Source organism: Enhydra lutris, unplaced genomic scaffold (genome assembly GCF_002288905.1).
Source record: "Enhydra lutris kenyoni isolate GAN:26980312 unplaced genomic scaffold, ASM228890v2 scaffoldscaffold2, whole genome shotgun sequence".
NCBI classification, from domain to species: domain Eukaryota; kingdom Metazoa; phylum Chordata; class Mammalia; order Carnivora; family Mustelidae; genus Enhydra; species Enhydra lutris.
In genome coordinates, this window is record NW_019154086.1 from 5679563 (window position 1) to 5697597 (window position 18035).

The 18035-nt window shown below is 44.8% G+C and overlaps 1 protein-coding gene across 2 annotated transcripts in view; it reads left to right on the forward strand.

The window, feature by feature from the left end:
* Positions 1 to 18035, forward strand: part of LOC111148844 (diacylglycerol kinase gamma) — a 159471-nt gene that overhangs the window by 66323 nt on the left and 75113 nt on the right. For both annotated transcript variants that reach the window (XM_022505659.1, XM_022505660.1), the window contains one exon: positions 7190 to 7254. In XM_022505659.1, the coding sequence (XP_022361367.1) occupies positions 7190 to 7254 (65 nt within the window). The remainder of the gene's footprint in view (positions 1 to 7189; positions 7255 to 18035) is intronic.

Consider the following 18035-nt stretch of genomic DNA (forward strand, 5'->3'; position numbering starts at 1 on the left):
CTTTTTATTTTTTTTTTTTAAGATTTTATTTATTTATTTGACAGAGAGAGATTACAAGTAGGCAGAGAGGCAGGCAGATTGAGAGAGAGAGAGAGGAGGAAGCAGGCTCCCTGCTGAGCAGAGAGCCCAGATGTGGGGCTCGATCCCAGGACCCTGGGATCATGACCTGAGCCGAAGGCAGAGGCTTTAACCCACTGAGCCACCCAGGCGCCCCAAGGAAAGAGTTTTTAATAAGACTAGAAGGGCATCTGGGTGGCTCAGTCAGTTGAGCATCCAACTCTGGGTTTCAGCTCAGGTCGTGGTCTCAGGGTGGTGAGATCAAACCCCACGTCAGCTCCGAACTGAGCGTGGAGTTTGCATCAGATTCTTTCCCTCTTCCTCCTCCTCTGCCCCTCCACACTGCATGCACTGTCTCATTCTCTTTCTCTCTTTCAAATAAATAAATAGATAAATACAGTCTTTAATAAGAAGACCTGAAGAAGAGCCATGGAAGAGGAAAGGATGTTTTAAAATACCATATATTTACAGAATTTAAAATTTACCGTATTTATAGGTATTTTCTTGATTCTTATGACCGCATTTGAGCAGCCATAAGAGTAGCAGCTCCATTTTGTAGATAAGGAAACAAAGAGTCAGATGAAGCGATTGGCTATCATTTTTGGGCTCCTAAGCCAGCACTGTTTTTCTATTACTACAACAGAAGACAGAGGCATCACTGGACGGACAGTCATGGTCTGAGAGAATGAGAGTTTGGAGGGGAGGGGTGGGAGGTTGGGTGAGCCTGGTGGTGGGTATTATGGAGGGCACGTATTGCATGGAACACAGGGTGTGGTGCGTAAACAATTCTAGAACACTGAAAAGAAATTAGAAAAATAAATAAAAATTTTTAAAAAGAAGTAAAAAATATTCATTTAAACTTCTTTAAAAAAAAAAAAAAAGAATGGGAGATTGGACTGGCGGCATGTTCAGGGTCCCTGTGCCCCGATCTGGTTTATCTCCCCAGCTCACCTGGCCTCAGTTAGGGCAGATGCCTCTCCCTAGACCTCTTCCAGCTGCCCCCACTCCAGTGACCTAGGCAGACCCCTCCTTCCTCTTCTTGTTGGCTCAAATGCTTCTCTCCTTTTTGGCCCCCAGCTCAGGCCCCACTTCCCCCAGCAGGAACGCACAGACCTCAGCTATTGCCAGTGGGACATGATCGACAGGTCTGGTATTCAGGAGGCTTCTAGAATGTGGGCTTCCCATCATGACAACTTCACAAAAACTTGTGTCTTTTTCCTCTAATAACCAGAGTACAGTTTGCTAACATTTATTGAGTCCTCGCTGCACATGAAGCGACCTTGATAGTGACATGATAGGTATAGTCATTACCCTTTTGCATTTTGTAAGAAGGAACTGCATCTTAGAATAATACAGAGACAGGTCTCAGCTGGTGAGTGGTGGAGCTGAGAACCACTGGGGTTGAGCTCCAGAGCCCCTGAGCTGTGGTCCAGGAGCCATGCAGCCTCTGCACAGCCCTCTCCGTCTTCAGATGCTTTCCTTCATAGTAGCACTGGTAGGGAGCAGGGCGAGTCTGAACATTTAGTGTGTGATGACTCACTGGTGCCCTTTGTCGGAGATGCAAATTCCACCCCCATTGACAGATCCTGGTTTGCTTTCTGATTCGGTTGGCCTGAGCAAGGGCTGGAAGTTTGCAGGCCTATGAGATAATTCTGATGTAGATGGTTCCCACCAATCTTCAGTGAGTGGAGACAGCCCATCAGAACAGAGAAGAACGGTCAGAAGAAGTGTTCTTAAACAGAAGCAGAACCCAGAACTGAACTAGATGGAGAAAAATGATAGCAAGGAGGGGACACAGACCCTACAAGACAGAAGGGAGAGCAGAGTAGCAGGGCCGGGTGTCCTGCCTGGAAACTTCTAGATGGCAGTTTACAGCTGTGGCTGCCTTCAGAGTCTTTAGCCCCTTGACACACTCAGCTCTGGCCGCCAAAACATGATTCTTGATCCCTCCTGTCTGTCTCTACACAGTGCCATATGCAAAAAATTTCACTCACTTAGTACTTCCTGACCATGGATAAACACACCAAAAAGGAATAAACAGCCTCACCTTACCTAGATAACCTCACTCTAATCCCAAGAGCCATGATGATCATGGTTTTAGTTCATTTTTGCAACTAGAAGGAAGGAAGGAAGCTGGGGGACAGGAGGAAGGAAAGGAGACCACCTAAGTGTCCCCCAAGGAAATGCATACAAACAGATTCTCCATCACACTCACTGGTCAGGGTATTTATTTGCCTGGGGCTGACTTATAATAACCCAGTCTGTTCGTCTTTTAAGTTATAAAGAACTCCACAATATCTTTCTCACGATTTTTCTCCCATTACACCTTTCGCTTAGGTGTGTTTAATATTTTATTACGAAGCAGTGAGGAACCAGGATGGTTTTTATCTCCTTGGTGTACCCTAAGGCTTCTCTCAATAAAATGTTTGCAGGGTTTGTATGCTCGCTCTTTAAAAGTTGGAAAGGGAAATTCTTGAGAAAACAAGTAGCCAACACGCAACTCTGACAGAATCTGGGGCTGACATTTGCAGAAGCTCTTCCTCCCTATTTGACTTCCCAAACTTTGTAAGAGGAGAAGTAGGTATGTAAACCAACTTACAATTTTACTTCCTTGTGATAATCAGAGTCAGACTCCTTTGGCAAAGAGAGCCTTGCGAAGTCTTTGCCTCTGTTGAGGACTCAGGGTATCTGAGTGATGTCAGGTGTCTGCTGCCTTGCATATATAAGGGTGATGACCGTGACAGTGACCGCTGCTGTGGTGGCCCTTGGTGAGAAAGCATTTGTCCTGACGAGTTCACCGGGGCCCCAGGGTACCAGCAAAATCCACGTCACGCATGGAGGGATAAACAGGGCCACCCGGAGAACCACTATGGCCCCTTCGTTACCACATTCCCCTCCCCTACACACATGCTGGCCCTCTACCAGCGACAAGCTGAGAGTCGGCCTTCTCAGTCCCCCTAACTGACAACACCCCTTGGCAGGAGATTTTAAACATAGTCATTCAGGCTGCTACTTCCTCTGGCTTCTCTGGCCTTCTCGTCCCTGCTCTTTATTTTTGGATTTGCAGAAATGTCAGGATGGCCAGGTATCAGTGACAGGAAGTTTGGGCCCGTGAAGTAATTCCTGGGGTATGTGTGACTCCCAATGCCTCAAAGGCTCTGCTGTCACTGAGCCTCCACGGGAGGAGTGAACAGCTAATCCCTTGATTCAATGAAATCTATTTCTGTTGCTAGGGGAACCCATGGGCCAAGGAGAGGCCACAGTCTCCACACTAACCCACACACCGTTCTCCACCTTACAGATTGTAGTTCTCAGTCTTCCCCAGCTGAGTTTCCAAAATGATGAGCCCCCTACCCATTAGGGAATTTTCGGGCTCCTGCACCTTTTCCCTGCAACTTTTTGGATTCCCTCAGGTTTAAGTTCTTGTCTGTCACCTGAGAGCCCTTGGAGGTCCTAAGACAATGGGACTCACTGAGAGATATCTGGGACAAAGGGTCTATACTCTTTTTCATCTTCCCATCTGCCGTAATTTTTCAGAACTATCCAAATTCCAAATGATCTGTTTTATTGTCTCCTTTGTCCTTTTTATCTCCATAAGTTGCCCAAGTGACTTGGACCTACATTGTCCAATATGGTCAACATTAGCCACATAGGGCGATTGTGTACTTGCGATGGGACTAGTCTAAATTGAGAGATGCTGTAAGGATAAAATATACACCAAATTTCAGAAATGTAGTACAAAAGAATTTTAAAGATCTCAGTGATTTTGTTATATTGATTACATGTTGTAATGATAATATTTGTCACTGAAAATATATCATCAAAGTTAATTTCACCTTTTCACTTTTTGAATGTGGTTACTAGAAAAAATTTAAATTTATTTCTATCGGACATCACTGACCTAGACATCCAAATATCTCAGAGTCCAAATTATGGTTGCTTATATTGGGAAGCAGCACAGAAAAATCTTTTGGACTTTTAGTTTTAGTTCAGGAAAGAGCAGCCCATCATCTCCTCTGTTCCTCACACCTCACAGAAGGGACACTGGAGAGTGACCTTCAGAAATGCCATCACTTCCAACGCTTTGCAATTCCCATCTCCATCCACCTGCCCCTTCTAAATGGAAGTCTCATGTTGCTGTACTTATTACCAAGAAAGGGTCTGGACTCTTGTAGTACTAGTTTCCAAAATTTAAAGAAATCGCTGCTGAATACAAACACACCCAGCTCAGGGGCTGGCGCAGAACTCAATAGAGGGCAAAGGAGTCTTCACTCTTTTAAATCCCCAGGTAGAGAAATGTGGTCAGAATCAAGGTCTTCTAAAGATTTTTTTAAAATTTTTATTTATTTATTTGACAGAGATTGCAAGTAGGCAGAGAGGCAGGTAGAGAGAGAGGGGGAGGGGAGGCAGGCTGTCCACAGAGCAGAGAGCCCGATGCGGGACTCGATCCCAGGACCCTGAGATCATGACCCAAGCCGAAGGCAGAGGCTTAACCCACTTAGCCACCCAGGCACCCCAGAGTCAAGGTCTTTATCAGCATCTCCTTTCCTGCTCAGCTCTCCCTTGCTACTTTGTGCATTTGTCAGGAGGTTACAATGGAATCCCATGCTTAACTAATAATATTATAAAGGCTCTGGACTTTGTGAAAGGAAGCTTTGCAAAACCTAGTTTAAAAAAAATAACAACAGCAGGGGCACCTGGGTGGCTCAGTGGGTTAAGTGAGCTCAGGTCATGATCCCAGGGTCCTGGGATTGAGTCCCACACCTGGCTCCCTGCTCAGCAGGGAGCCTGTTTCTCCCTCTGCCTCTGCCACTCCCCCTGCTTATACTCTCTCTTTCTCTGTTGAATAAATAAGTAAAGTCTTTAAAAACAACAACAAGGGTAATCAGAACTGTGCAGAGGGAGGGAGCCTGTGCCCATATCCCTGAGAATAAGAAAACCAGGAACCAGTCCTTAAGAGTCTTAGGGGTATGGGGGGGGTGGCAAAGCACAGATCATGCCAGGCAACATGTGATGACTTTTTTCTTTCCTCCTCTTTCTTTCTTTTCTCCTCTGACAGAAGAAAATTAGTGCTTCAAAGGAACACAAGTAGATGGAATATTTTCTTGAATTCTAGAGAAGCATTTGACAGATGTCACAGGAATCTTATTCAAAGTATTCACTGAAACTTGCTCAGAGCCGGGGTGGGGAGATGAAGGCCTGCTGCCTGAGAAGCCCCCCAGGACAGAAGCTTGGAGGCCCTGCAAACGTCCTACCATGTGTCCATGGGGGGCCTAACCAAGACCTTCAATTTTCCATGTGTCTTAAAGGAAAAATGAAACAATCAATAACTGGAGTTTAAATGTTAAAATCCTGGATGCCTCTATGGCTGTCGGTTAAGCATCTGCTTTCGACTAGGGTCGTGATCCTGGGGGCCTGGGATCAAGCCCCACTTCAGGCTCGCTATCAGCAGGGAGTCTGCTTCTCCTTCTACCCCTGCCACCTGCTCGTGAGATCTCTCCCTCTCTTCCTTCTTTCTCTCTCAAATAAATAAATAAAATCTTTTTAAAAAAGAAAAAGAAATAAATGTTAAGTTCCCAAAACATTATTTCAGCAGGAGTGTTGGCCAACCACACACAAAAAAAGCCCTTGGCCTAGACTTGCCTCTGTAGTGGGCTGCCCACTGGGTTTACTCCTCTGCCAAGTACAAGTATGACAGAAGCCCCTCTTTGCCCCCTAACTTGCTTCCAGACTTTCTGTCTCCCACCATTGGCCTATATTTTACTCCCCCCACACAGAACATACTCAAAAAAAGCTGCTCCACTGAACGATACCTCCTGATGTTAAAAAATAATGATAACATTCAGAATTTTTCTTTTATGAGTACATAACAAGAAATGGAATTAATATGCATTCACTTAAATGGAATTTCAGTTCTCTTTTAGCCACATAGTGTAGTAAATGAGTCTCTGTAGCTTTTTTTTTCTACACGTATCTGAGTCAGCTCCCTTGTTTCTATGTCACTCCCTGCCCCCCAACCTACAGCTTGATTCTCCTATTTCTTTCTAAAGCCCAGCACCTGCACCTAACGTGTTGGCATGAGGCCTGAGCAGTGAGGGGGCTCAACACATTCTTCTGCTGGACAAGGAGACCATTAATGAGGGTGAAAGACCTAGAGTGAGGAGGAAAGATGAGCTTGGTTTTAGGGCTGAAGCTGAGGGTTGGTTCTAGAAATATACACTGTGGAGACATCAGAGACATTAGTAATAAGTGTGAGAACTCGAGATGGTCTATGTATGGAGTGCAGGCTGCATATAAGACTCAGGGCTGAGAAGGTCTGATCAGAGGATGGAAAGCCCAGAAACATGGTGTCATGGGAGCCTTCCTAATAGTGAGTTCTGAGGAGCAGGTGGCCAATAGCACAGCAAAGGGGGTGTACAAATAGGAGAGCAGCAAAGAGTCCACAGAAGGTGCTAGTGAGACTCTTTTTGACCTTGGGGAAGGTCCTTTCTGTGGAGATCAAGTAAGCCAAGCCAGACATTTAAATATACTACTAAGCATGTTATTCAATGCTACTAATTATTTCTCCTGATGCAGATGACTAGAATTTATATATAATAGCATCTACTGAAGTCAGTTTTCTGGTTTTGACAATGTACCATCGTTACATAAGATGTTATTGGGGGAAGCTGGGTGAAAGGGATACAGGAACTCTCTGTACTATTTTTGCAACTTCTTGTGAGTCTTAAAATATTCCCAAATAAAAAGTATTTTTTAAAAAGAGTTAATATGGTAAGGCATTTCCAGAAATTCACACTCAACCCCACGCACAGGCTTCTGCACTCTAACTGCCCCCACACCCAGACACACACTCTCCCCTCAAAGGGCAGCGGCTGTCCCCTTCATTCACCCTGAACTATGGCGGAGAGTGAAAACCGCAAGGAGCAGAGCGGCTTAGGCTCTGCCAGCTTTGGTGGCTAGCCCCTAACCTTAGACCTGGTGTTCCCCCTTGTGGGACCCTCCTTTTCTCCCCTGTGACCCCAACTCTCCAGGTTTGGGGGCTTTTGGTGAAAGCCTATGTGCTTCCTTTCTTTCCACATGACACGGTCATGACCACTAACCAGGCGTCTGCTTTCCTCTTGTTCCCTTTCAGGATGCTTCCATTGCACACAGATTCCACGTGATGAGAGAAAAACACCCTGAAAAATTCAACAGCAGGTAAGAGTGTCATGAGACTGCATCCCTCCCCGTAGGCACTGCCCGCTGGCTCCGCCCCGCCCCACGCAGCCGGCTAGACCCAGGCATCCACCTGCTCTCACCCAAACCTTCTTGGCCCGGCCTCCTGGGGACTTGACTTGGCTTTCCTGCCACGTTGCCGGAAGGAGGGTTTCCATTTCCAAGCAGAAATCCGTGTCAGAAACCTGCCACAGGCTGGCCGCCTGTCCCCTCCCAGAGGATGCTGTGCAGTGGGAGGGACGGCGGGCCGGCAGGGAGGGCGTGGTATGCCGGCCTTAAGAGGTGGAGATCTGCTCTTGGCTAACTAGAACCCCACTCCAGGGGCTTGGCCGCTTTCTCTAGGCGGAAAGCTCCCGAAGCCCCCAGCCCCCGAGAATTTCTGTGGGGAGGGGCAGGCGGGACGGCAGGGGCCTCAGCTCCTCTGGGTCTCGAAGGGAGGGGGAGGCAGCGGCGGGGTCTGGGCCGGAGGGTGGAGAGGGCGTCGCCTCCGCGTCCCCCGACAGCAGAGGGCAGCAGAGGGAGGCCCCTGCAGAGGCTGTGAGACCAGAAGCCGGCCAGGTCCCAGCCTCAGCCCCTGGGTGAAGCCTGGATGTTAGGTCCAAAAATACAAGGAGAGAGAAAACCAGTCCTCTCGCAAACAAAACTAAACCCTTCTTGCTGGTGGGAGGCAATATGCTAGAAGTGAGTTGTGACTGGCACATAGCTAACCCGGGATTGCTAAAATACCTTTCTCCATTCTTCTTTCCTTTTTTCTTCTCTTTGGTTGATTTCCATCCCTGTTCCCCTTTGTTGTGCCATTGCAAGATGACCATTGGGTCCCTCCCCACCCTCCAGCAGGTGGGGAGGAGGAATGCAGACTGAGCCTGAAGGGAGTGACTTATTCAGTCCGTAGGATTTCCTTCAGAGCAGAGGTCCAGTGTTGCCTGAAGACATTTGTCTAAAGCCTTGCACCCCCAAAGAGGGCCATCATTTTCATTCCTGATCCTTTCCCCTGACCCCACTGCCCGGAAGGTTAACCGGGAAAAAGAAAGTCTTATCACAACATACTTCAGCTGCAGGAAAAGTTATCTGCGATCTACTAGCTGAATTGATCTTCTTAGTGTGGTCCTTCTGTCCTAGGCCTGTTCCTCCTGGCCCTCCCACATCCTGCACACAATCACGAATCACTATTAACAGGTGTACATCCAACTCCCACCCTTACTGTAATCAGCCGACCCTCCTTGCACATTCTTCGTCATTTTCCCATACACGCTAAATTATTCCTTCTCTTCCACCTCTGAGGTGCTCTTTTCCCAGAGGTGATCTTACGCATACCCTTACACACATACTTGTTAAAATGCCAGATGCCTGTGAAATCCATAGCGGTTCTGCTCATTCGTTCATTCCACACTAGCTTTTGAAAACAGACTCTGTACCAGGCACTGTTCTGTAGGTGTTTTGGACAGAGGGGCTCACAGTCCAGGGATGCAGACTGGAAGGCAGATATGCAGAGTGACTTGTGTTTAGTGCTATGAATCGAGCTAACCTATGGGAACACAAAGCAAGGACATGGAATTTGGTGTGGAAGGGCTTCTATCTGTGGAGAGGCCAAGACCTGGGAAACAAGTGTATATCTTCCAGGTTGACAAAAAGAGAAGGACAGGGGCACCTGGGTGGCTCAGAGGGTTAAGCCTCCGCCTTTGGCTCCGGTCATGGTCTCAGGGTCCTGGGATCGAGCCCCGCATTGGGCTCTCTGCTCAGGAAGGAGCCTGCTCCCCTCCCCCGCCCCCCCGCCTGCCTCTCTGCCTACTTGTGATCTCTCTCCTCTCTGTCAAATAAATAAATAAAATCTTTACAAAAGAGAGAGAGAGAAAAGGCAGCCCAGGGAGAAGGAAGCAAACGTACAGAAGGATAATAACAAGGAATGAGAGGAAGCAGCATGCTCGGGGAAGAGCAAAGGAAGTTTGTAGAGTGATGAAGCAGAGGAAGGCAGAAATTTCTCCATGTTCCATAAATCAGTAGGTCCTCACAGGACATATAAATAGAGTGGTTGTCGATTGCCCACATGATTAAATATAATTAGAAAGATACCTCGGTCAGAAAAAAGTTGCAATTGTGCCTTTCACTGTGATCTGGTAACTGTTTTTCCTTCCCACTTCCTCCATGCCATTAATAAGACTAGGCTACAGGTAGTTGCACACCCTTCCCCTGGTCAAGGTCAAGGTAGTGGGGTTGCCCAGGATGAGAGGCACACAGATTTGCGTGCCTCCAAATAAAGGGAGACCTAGTGGCGCAGAGGTGGGTCCTGCGGCACAAGGTCCTAGCAGCCGTCCTAGTAAGAACTTTGAGTCCTTGCTGCTTCTACCCCGCCTGCTTGCTCTGGTGTAAAACACTCATGAGTGCCTGCTTTGTCCACCAAGAGGCAGGCGAGCAGCCATTTTCTCCAGGCTTCCTTATTTAGCTTTGGAGATGGTTTTAAATAGGCAGGTGGTTGTTGCCATGGTTACCCCATTACACCAGCGGCTAAACTTAGGAAGGGCCACAAGGGATAGGAAGAAAGATTGATACCGGAGATTTGGAAATGTAAACGATATTATCAAACAAGCCTTCATTTTACTTGGCTGAACTTAGGTTTTCCAGAGAGTAGCCACTGCTTGCTTGGCTAGATGTCCTTACAGTGAAGGTGCCGGGCCAAGCCCTCGGGGACAACCCTGAGGTTAAATCTGGGGAGTTGTAACTGTTTTGTTTTGGTTTGAACATGGGCTAGAATTTATCGGGAACTTGAATCTTTCACAGGGCTCATTCACTTTTCTGGGCTATTCTAACAAGAATCCTCAACCTGAGTTACAAAGGCTGCAGGAGCTCCAGGAACCCCTTGAAATTGTATAGAGGACACTGAATATACTTTTCTGGAGAGAAAATACCTACCTATCAGAAGGAGCTCGCAGGGACCCGTGGCCCTCTTATGGCTTAAAGTCACAGTTCTGAGGCCTCCTTAAATCCTAAAAGGGGGTCGGGGTTTGGTTGGGGTTTTAGGAAATTCTTCTTCCTTTGGCTTCTCTACACAGGTTGTTGCCAGAGAAGGTGGCTGGTTGTACAAAACTAAGTTATGTTCGTTAGTGGAATAGCTTTGTTGATGGAGCAAGAACCAGACCCAAGAATGCAGGAACACGAGCCAACTGCGATGGGCAAGGATAAAAAGGCCTTTAATGGGGCTATTTTTGGTACATTCTGCTTCCTAATCATTGACAGGCTAATAATTAATTGCTAGTTTGGAAATATTATGAAAAATTATCATCTTGTCGTTGGCAAAAACAACAGAAGACAGATTTAATTCAGCTAAGATTCTGACATGTGTTAGAAGGTGTTCTAGGCTACAAGGGTAAATAAAACCTGATTCCTGCCTTCAGGGAATTCATGTGTAGCAAAGAAGGAAGAGTAATCTTCAAATATTTTTTATGAAGTGATTTTCACGTACAAGGAGGTTCCATTTTGTAGGTCATACAGCATAAAGGAAGCTGGATAGTGTAAGACACTTACTAATGGTTATGTCCCTACATCACTTATAAATGAATTGTTTAAAAGACAGAAATGGTGTTATAGGGAACCAAAGAAAGAACTGTTATTTTCTGAGCTCCTACTAGGTGCCAAGTGATAAACTAGGTTCTTCAAATACATTATGTTATTGACATCCCACGATCACCCTACAAGGTAAATATTAGATAAAGGGATTTTATAGGTAAAGACACTGAGGCTGGGAGAAGCCAAGTCACCTGACTGAAATGAGACATCTTTGTAAGCACTGGAGCTGAGTGATTCTAAGCCAGTGCCTAACTTCTCCAGACTTCAGACTCTGACTTCTGCACTTGCTTTCTCCTGTGGATTTCATTCATCAAATACCTATTGTATATCAAACACGCTGATGGGTACTACATACACGGTCCCACTCTGTGCTCACAGTAACATGCAAGGTTAAGTGCTGTGATCTCCATTTTAGAGAAGAAAACACGGAGGCCAAGGAGGGTAGAGCTTTTATCACCTCTGTCCATCTTTATGGATTGTCTCTGTGGGAAGATGCCTGCTGAGTTCCAAAGGGGGACCACGGGCATGCCACCCACTCTCAGTTGTGTGGCATGACTCTTCTTCCTGTCTCCATGTCCATGGCACAGAGCAGGACTGAATATAGATGGGGGCAGCCAGTGCAAGGTTAACATGCAGGGCCCTTTAAGAATTTCAAGTCCACGGGAATAGAGCTTTAATTAAACCAAGAACAGAGCCCTTCTGGTGTCCGGTTCCTTGCACCTATGTAGACTTCTCTTTCGTAAGGTGGCCCTGGCAAGGAGAGAGGAATTTATTTAAAACAAACAAGCAAACAAACAAACAAGCCTCACAGGTTCCAGGGCTCATGGAGGGGGGACGCTTGCAAGAAAGGCAAAAGGAATGGAGGAAAGATGGCTTCAGCCAGGGAGGAGGGAAGGGATGATAAGTCCCGCAAACGCGCGGTGGTCTGTGTTAGCGGGTGAGCCGATGACACCGCAGAAGTCTTGCGGGTCGCTAAGAACCAGTTCTCCGTGGAGTTTCTGGATGAACTCTCTGTGAAGGGTTTTTTTGATTTATGGAATATATACACGAAAGCTCCCAAATCCCAGTGTCACTGTGGCTGAGTGTCCAGAAAGAGAAGTCTAGCAGTGGAATTCTTTTCGTTGTTGCTCTGCTCATAAACTCTGAGCACTTGGAGAATGTGTTATTCCAAACCTGTCGAGTGCCATCCACTTGACTATGTCCCTCAGCAGTTTAGGCTGAAGCAAAGTATTTCCTGTTAGACACTTCAAAGGCACCGAAACGGTGCTTCATTCCTACCAAAAGCGGACCACCTTTCCCAAAAGCCCTTGGATAATTAGTACACTCTGGAGTGTTAGCTTTCTTGGACCCAGGCCCGTGGAGTAATTGATGAGGGGTTCCCCTAGAAGTCCTTATGTAGCCTGAGACCTTAAGAGGTTGGAATTACATCTTGCAAATAACTAAGCCCTTTCCAGATATTTATAGAATGAGGCAGCAGGGTATAGTCGAAGTTGGCATCCAGAGTTGGCTCTACCACTTAATAGCTGTGTGACCTTGGGCAAGTTACTTAATCTCTTTAATCCTTTGCTTCCTCCCCCGAAAATCTCGCAAGGTTGCTGTAAGTATACGGAGATCGAGTATAAGTTCATGGCACACCGTGGGTAATCAATGAACATTTGTTGTTGAGTATTGTTGAATAACAAGCATGAGTAAAACATTGCCTGAAATTGTCAATGAAATCAGTCACCATGAAGTCTTTGCTTTATTGGCATGGCCCTTGAACTGAAATTTGGAGGACAACTGAAAGTTGGAGGAGACCTCTTCTGTGATACATTAAATCCCTCTCCTAGGGAATGGAAGGATAGCATCAATTAGCCAGGATTGAGTTGGATTCTATAGGACTGGAGAGATAGAGAAAATTCCCTTTATAGGCTCCATGGGTGTTCAAAGAGGCAGAGATTTGGCATCTGAACATCAGAGATGCTAAGTCCAAATGCCAAGGCCAGGCTAGAGACAGGATCAAGACTGGGAGCGCAGACCCCAGATGACATGGAAGGAGAAGGAACAGGGTAGGAGTAAGGGGGAGTTGCAGGGCAGATGCTGTGTGCTTCCTGGGATACCTAGGGCTTACCAGCTGGGGCCATGGAGTGCACTGTTGGTGGGTAGGGGGATGGCCAGGGGCAGTCAGACACGAGACGTAACGACCTTTCATTCATACTGGCTCTCCCCTCACCCACAGAGCATCTCTCCTCGTACTTTAGATAACACAGAGATGTTCTGTAGGAGGCAAAATAGAAGCCAGCAAAGCTCAAATCATACAATTCTGAAAATGAAAGGGCTTCCCCTATTGAATACGGGTGGTATGTGATGAGTCCCAGGCATAGACTGTATCACCATTTATGTAAGATTTTTTTTTTAAGATTTTATTTATTTACTTATTTGACAGACAGAGGTCACAAGTAGGCAGAGAGGCAGGCAGAGACAGAGAGAGGGGGAAGCAGGCTCCCTGCTGAGCAGAGAGCCGGATGTGGGGCTCGATCCCAGGACCCCGGGATCATGACCTGAGCCGAAGGCAGAGGCTTAACCCACTGAGCCACCCAGGCGCCCCTAGATTTTTTTTTAATCGAAAAATGAAACCATTCTAAGTTACCCTTTCCAGGAGCCCCGTGAGGTAGCCTAGTGTTACAGCCCAGGTGTTTGACTTTCCCAAAGTGTAAAGGTACAAAAGCAGCAGACACAGTAGGGTTAAAATCCTCACCATTGGAGGCTTCATTTGGTGTCCTGACTTGGGTTTGTCTAATAGTCAGCACCCAAGAGAGACCTGCTCTAGGTACCCAGAGGTCCAGACTGTCTGCACCTGTTTCCCTCAATACATCAAACTATTTTTTCAAACATTTGGGATTCAGAAAAACCCCAAGTGAAGTTGATTGTGGCATTTCTATTTTTATTGTTACTCCCATAGGTATTTAGAAAGGAAATGCAAACCTTATGCTTTGTGTTCAAGTACCTTTGACTCTTCAAGTCACTTCTGACAGAGCAGCTTACTTAATTACTGGGATGTTTATATACTAGCCCACAAAAATGTTTTATCCCCACCCTCCACACCCATCCTTGGAAGAGATGCAAGGAGTGAAATGAATGAAATATGGGTTCATGTTTTTTTCACCAAGCATTCATCATTATGCAACTGCATAAGTTCAGGGATTTTTCTTGGCTGTCTTATTTGTTTACAGTCAGCCCTTGATTATTTGCAGAAACAAGGGAACAGCAACATGGATCATTTAGAGCTGTGGATGTTACTAATATTTGTGTGCAGGTCTCTCTACCTCAACGACTCACAGTAATTTAATATGATGAAATCACATTGACTCTTTTTTTTTAAGACACATTTATTTTTGAGAGAGAAAAAGCACAGGGGAGAGGGACAGAGGGGGAGAGAGAATCTCCAGCAGACTCCCCACTGGGCACAGAGCCCTGCGCAGGGTTCCCTCTCGTGACCCTGGGATCATGACCTGAGCCAAAATCAAGAGTCCTGTGCTTAACCGACTGAGCCACCCAGGTGCCCTGAAATCACATTGACTCTTAACATTTCTTTCATTTCCCTCCTGCCTCCCCAGCCCACTGGAATGGGTAACACAGCTTCAGACTGGCACATTGGAGCAGACTATGGTATCTCAAGGCTCCTTATAAAGTTGCTGGTTTACCAGAACAGTTCCTTATTGTAGCTTAACAAACCTTTTCTTCTTGTGCCTTCCCAGCTAAAACAAGAAAGGTATTACTCATGTCAACAAAGAGTGGAATCAGTTTGTGGTAATATCAAAAGGAACTTGAAAGCAAGCTATAGTTTCAAGTCATTAGAATAGATAATCCAAAATTATCAGTATTGATGGACTGATTGATATTTAGAAATATTTCCATCGAAGAGCTCAAGATAGACTATATCAAGTTCAGAAGGGATAAGGTCAGCATGATAAGCTCCTGGAAGAAAGTCAAAAGTAAGGTTAAGAACTGCCCATGTCCTCAAATGGGTGTCAACAGTGTGGATGATTTCCAGAGGGAAGAGGTCAGGAAAGTGCTAGAATTTAATGTCTTAATAAGGAAAGACTGAATCTGGGTTTGTTCCACCCAAAGAAAAGACTTAGGGAGAAGGGATTATTGACTTCAAATATTTAAAAAATATTTCTCATAAAGGAGGAATTGGGTTATTTGGCCTGATAAATCAATGCGGGAAATGACTGGAAAGACCACTCTAAGCACCAAATATTGGACATCATTTCTACCAATTAGAGCCATTCTCAGGGGCAGGGGGCTACCGATGAGAGCATTTTCAGATTTTAATGTTCACGCAGGTGCAGCACAAACATCTGGGATTCCAGTAAGGCCAGGTGCCTGGGGGTACAGGCGATATCATCAGGCAGCCTGGGCTCCAGTGCTGGAGCTGTCATAACCACTTACATGCGACCTTCATCAAGTTACTCTTCTAAGGCTTGGTCTGCTCACCTGCAAAATTGGGATATCATACTTCATTTGTTTCCTATGGATGCTGTAGCAAATTACCACAAGCTCAGGGGCTTAAAACAACGCTAATTTATCACATTGCAGTTGTGGAGGTCAGAAATCTGAAATAGGTCTCACTGGGCTAAAATCAAGGTATCCTCAGGGCTGCATTCCTTTCTGGAGGCTCTAGGGGAAAATCCGTTTCCTTACTTGCTTGCATCTGGAGGTTGTCTACATTTTTTGGCTAGGGCCCCCTTCTATCTTGAAAACCAGCAGTGACCAGTTAAGTCTTTCTCTCCATGGCATCCTTTTGATAGTCTCTTTCTGCCTCCCTCTTTCACTTACAAGGACCCTTATGATTATACTAGACCCACACAGATAATTCAGGATTATCTCCCTATCTCAAGGTCAGCTGACTGTCAATTTCAATTCCACCTGCAACTTTAATTGCCTTTTGCCATATGAATTAACATAGTCACAGATTCCAGGAATTAGAAAGTGGACATTTTCAAGACATTATTCTGCCTACTACAAATACCTTACCTAAGTACCATAGAATTATTCTGAAGCTCCAATGGACCAATGCATTTAAAGTATTGTTGTTGTTGTTTTTTTTAATTTTTTTTTAATTTTAATTTTTATTTTTTCAGCATAACAGTATTCATTGTTTTTGCACCACACCCAGTGCTCCATGTATTTAAAGTGTTTATTACAAAGGCTTGGCACAGTTACTATATTGCTACTATTATTATTATTATTATTTATATTATTATAAAAATAGATCCTACATCAAATAATAGTCATCTTGGATGACTCAGAAGCCCTTAAATTCTGAGATTTGGTGATTTTCTGAAAGGGACAAATAAATACCTGTTGGTCATAGGACATGAGTCATCAATACAGCAATATGTGACATCCTTTTTCTCTTCATTTTTCTTGATAAATTTTTTCAATGCATTTATCATTATTTAATAATAGATCATAAAGTATGATTACATAATACATTGCAGTATTATTATAAATAATTTGTAGGGGTGCCTGGGTGGCTCAGTCGGTTATGTGTCTGCCTTTGGCTCAGGTCATGATCCCAGGGTCCTGGGATGGAGTCCCATATCAGGTTCCCTGCTCAGTGGGGAGCCTGATTCTCCCTCTGCCTCTGTCTGTCACCCCCCCACTGTCAAATAAATAAATAAAATCTTTTTTAAACATTTAAAAATATTCAATAAATAAATAATTTGTAAAGTTCAGAAAAGTTAAAAAAGAAACGAATCACTTATAGTGTCATCACTCAGAAACACAATATTACCTTTTTCAGCGGTTTACTTGATACACATATTTTTAAATATTTGTAATAACATGTTTTTATAGTTATATGTGCCATTTTCTCAAAAAACTTTTCTTTATATGAGTAATTAAGGCTTATTATGGAAAATAAATCATACTGTCCCCAGGAAATAAACAATTTTAGCATTATAATATCTTTTTCCCATACTTGCACTGTACGATTTTATTTACTTGAGATCACACTGTACACACTGGTTTAAAACACTATTAGCACAGTAGGGGCACCTGGATGGTTAAGTGTCCAACTCTTGATTTCAGCTCAAGTTGTGATCTCAGGGTCCTGGGATCAAGCCTACATTGAGCTCCATGCTCAGCAGGATGTCTGCTTGAGGATCATTTCCCTCTCTTTTTGCCCCTTCCCCCACTCACACTCACTCTCTCCACCACCCCCCGCCCCTGTTGATAAATAAATCTTTTTAGAAAATACTATTAACACAGTAGTATTTACAGGGTTTGGAGGGAAGCGGATATAAAGGAGCTGATTAGAGTGAGTTTATCTCCAGTGGGAATTTTATTAGTCTTCTCTGATTAAAAAAAATCCCAATGATTTTGTTCAGTCACTATGAGAGTTTTAAAGATACCATTACTCAAGTCCCTTTGCAAGTGAAATAACTGTTTGATATATTATGTAACTTTATCTTTGTGGAAGGAAAATTTGAAAATTTGACCCTCAGAAGCACAGTTCCTCGTCCTGTACGTGGTTTTGCTGTATGGGAATAAGACCAGTTTGTGTTTTATGTGACCATGAGAGGCAGCAAGAGTTACCATCTGAACTATGCAGTGATGTCGTGGTTTAAGCACACAGACTTCCTGGGTGTTTATTAAAGTCCTTTAAAGGGAGGTTTTCCCAACGTCATCAGCATTGCGCCAACTGACACCAATAATGGGAGCCATCAATTCCTAATGTTTTCAAGAATTTCACGTACGTTATTTTTAACTGGCACAACTCTCCAAGTATACGGTAGCTACTGTTGATCCATTTTACAGATGAGGAAATTGAGGCTCCACTTGTATGTATCAAAGAACATACAACTAGGTAACAGGGCAGCTGCTATTAAAACCTAGTTCGGTCTGGCTCCACAGCCTCCACTGATCCTGCTGCACTTCCCTGCATCTCTGGAGGCCCAGTTCGGTGCCCCATGACCAAGGAGACACCCAAGAAAGAGACTAGAGGAGAACCACAGAGATAATTAACAGCCCCATGAGGAAACCTTAAGTAAACCAAAATAGTTTTTTGCAGGGGAGAGTTTTTTTGTTTTTGTTTTGTTTTTTTGTTGTTGTTGTTGCTGTTGTTTTTTGTTTTGTTTTGTTTTTGTTTTTTTGGAGAGAAAAAGCAGAGAATATATTGGGACTAAGCCTCAACAGTGTGAAGGATTCACAAC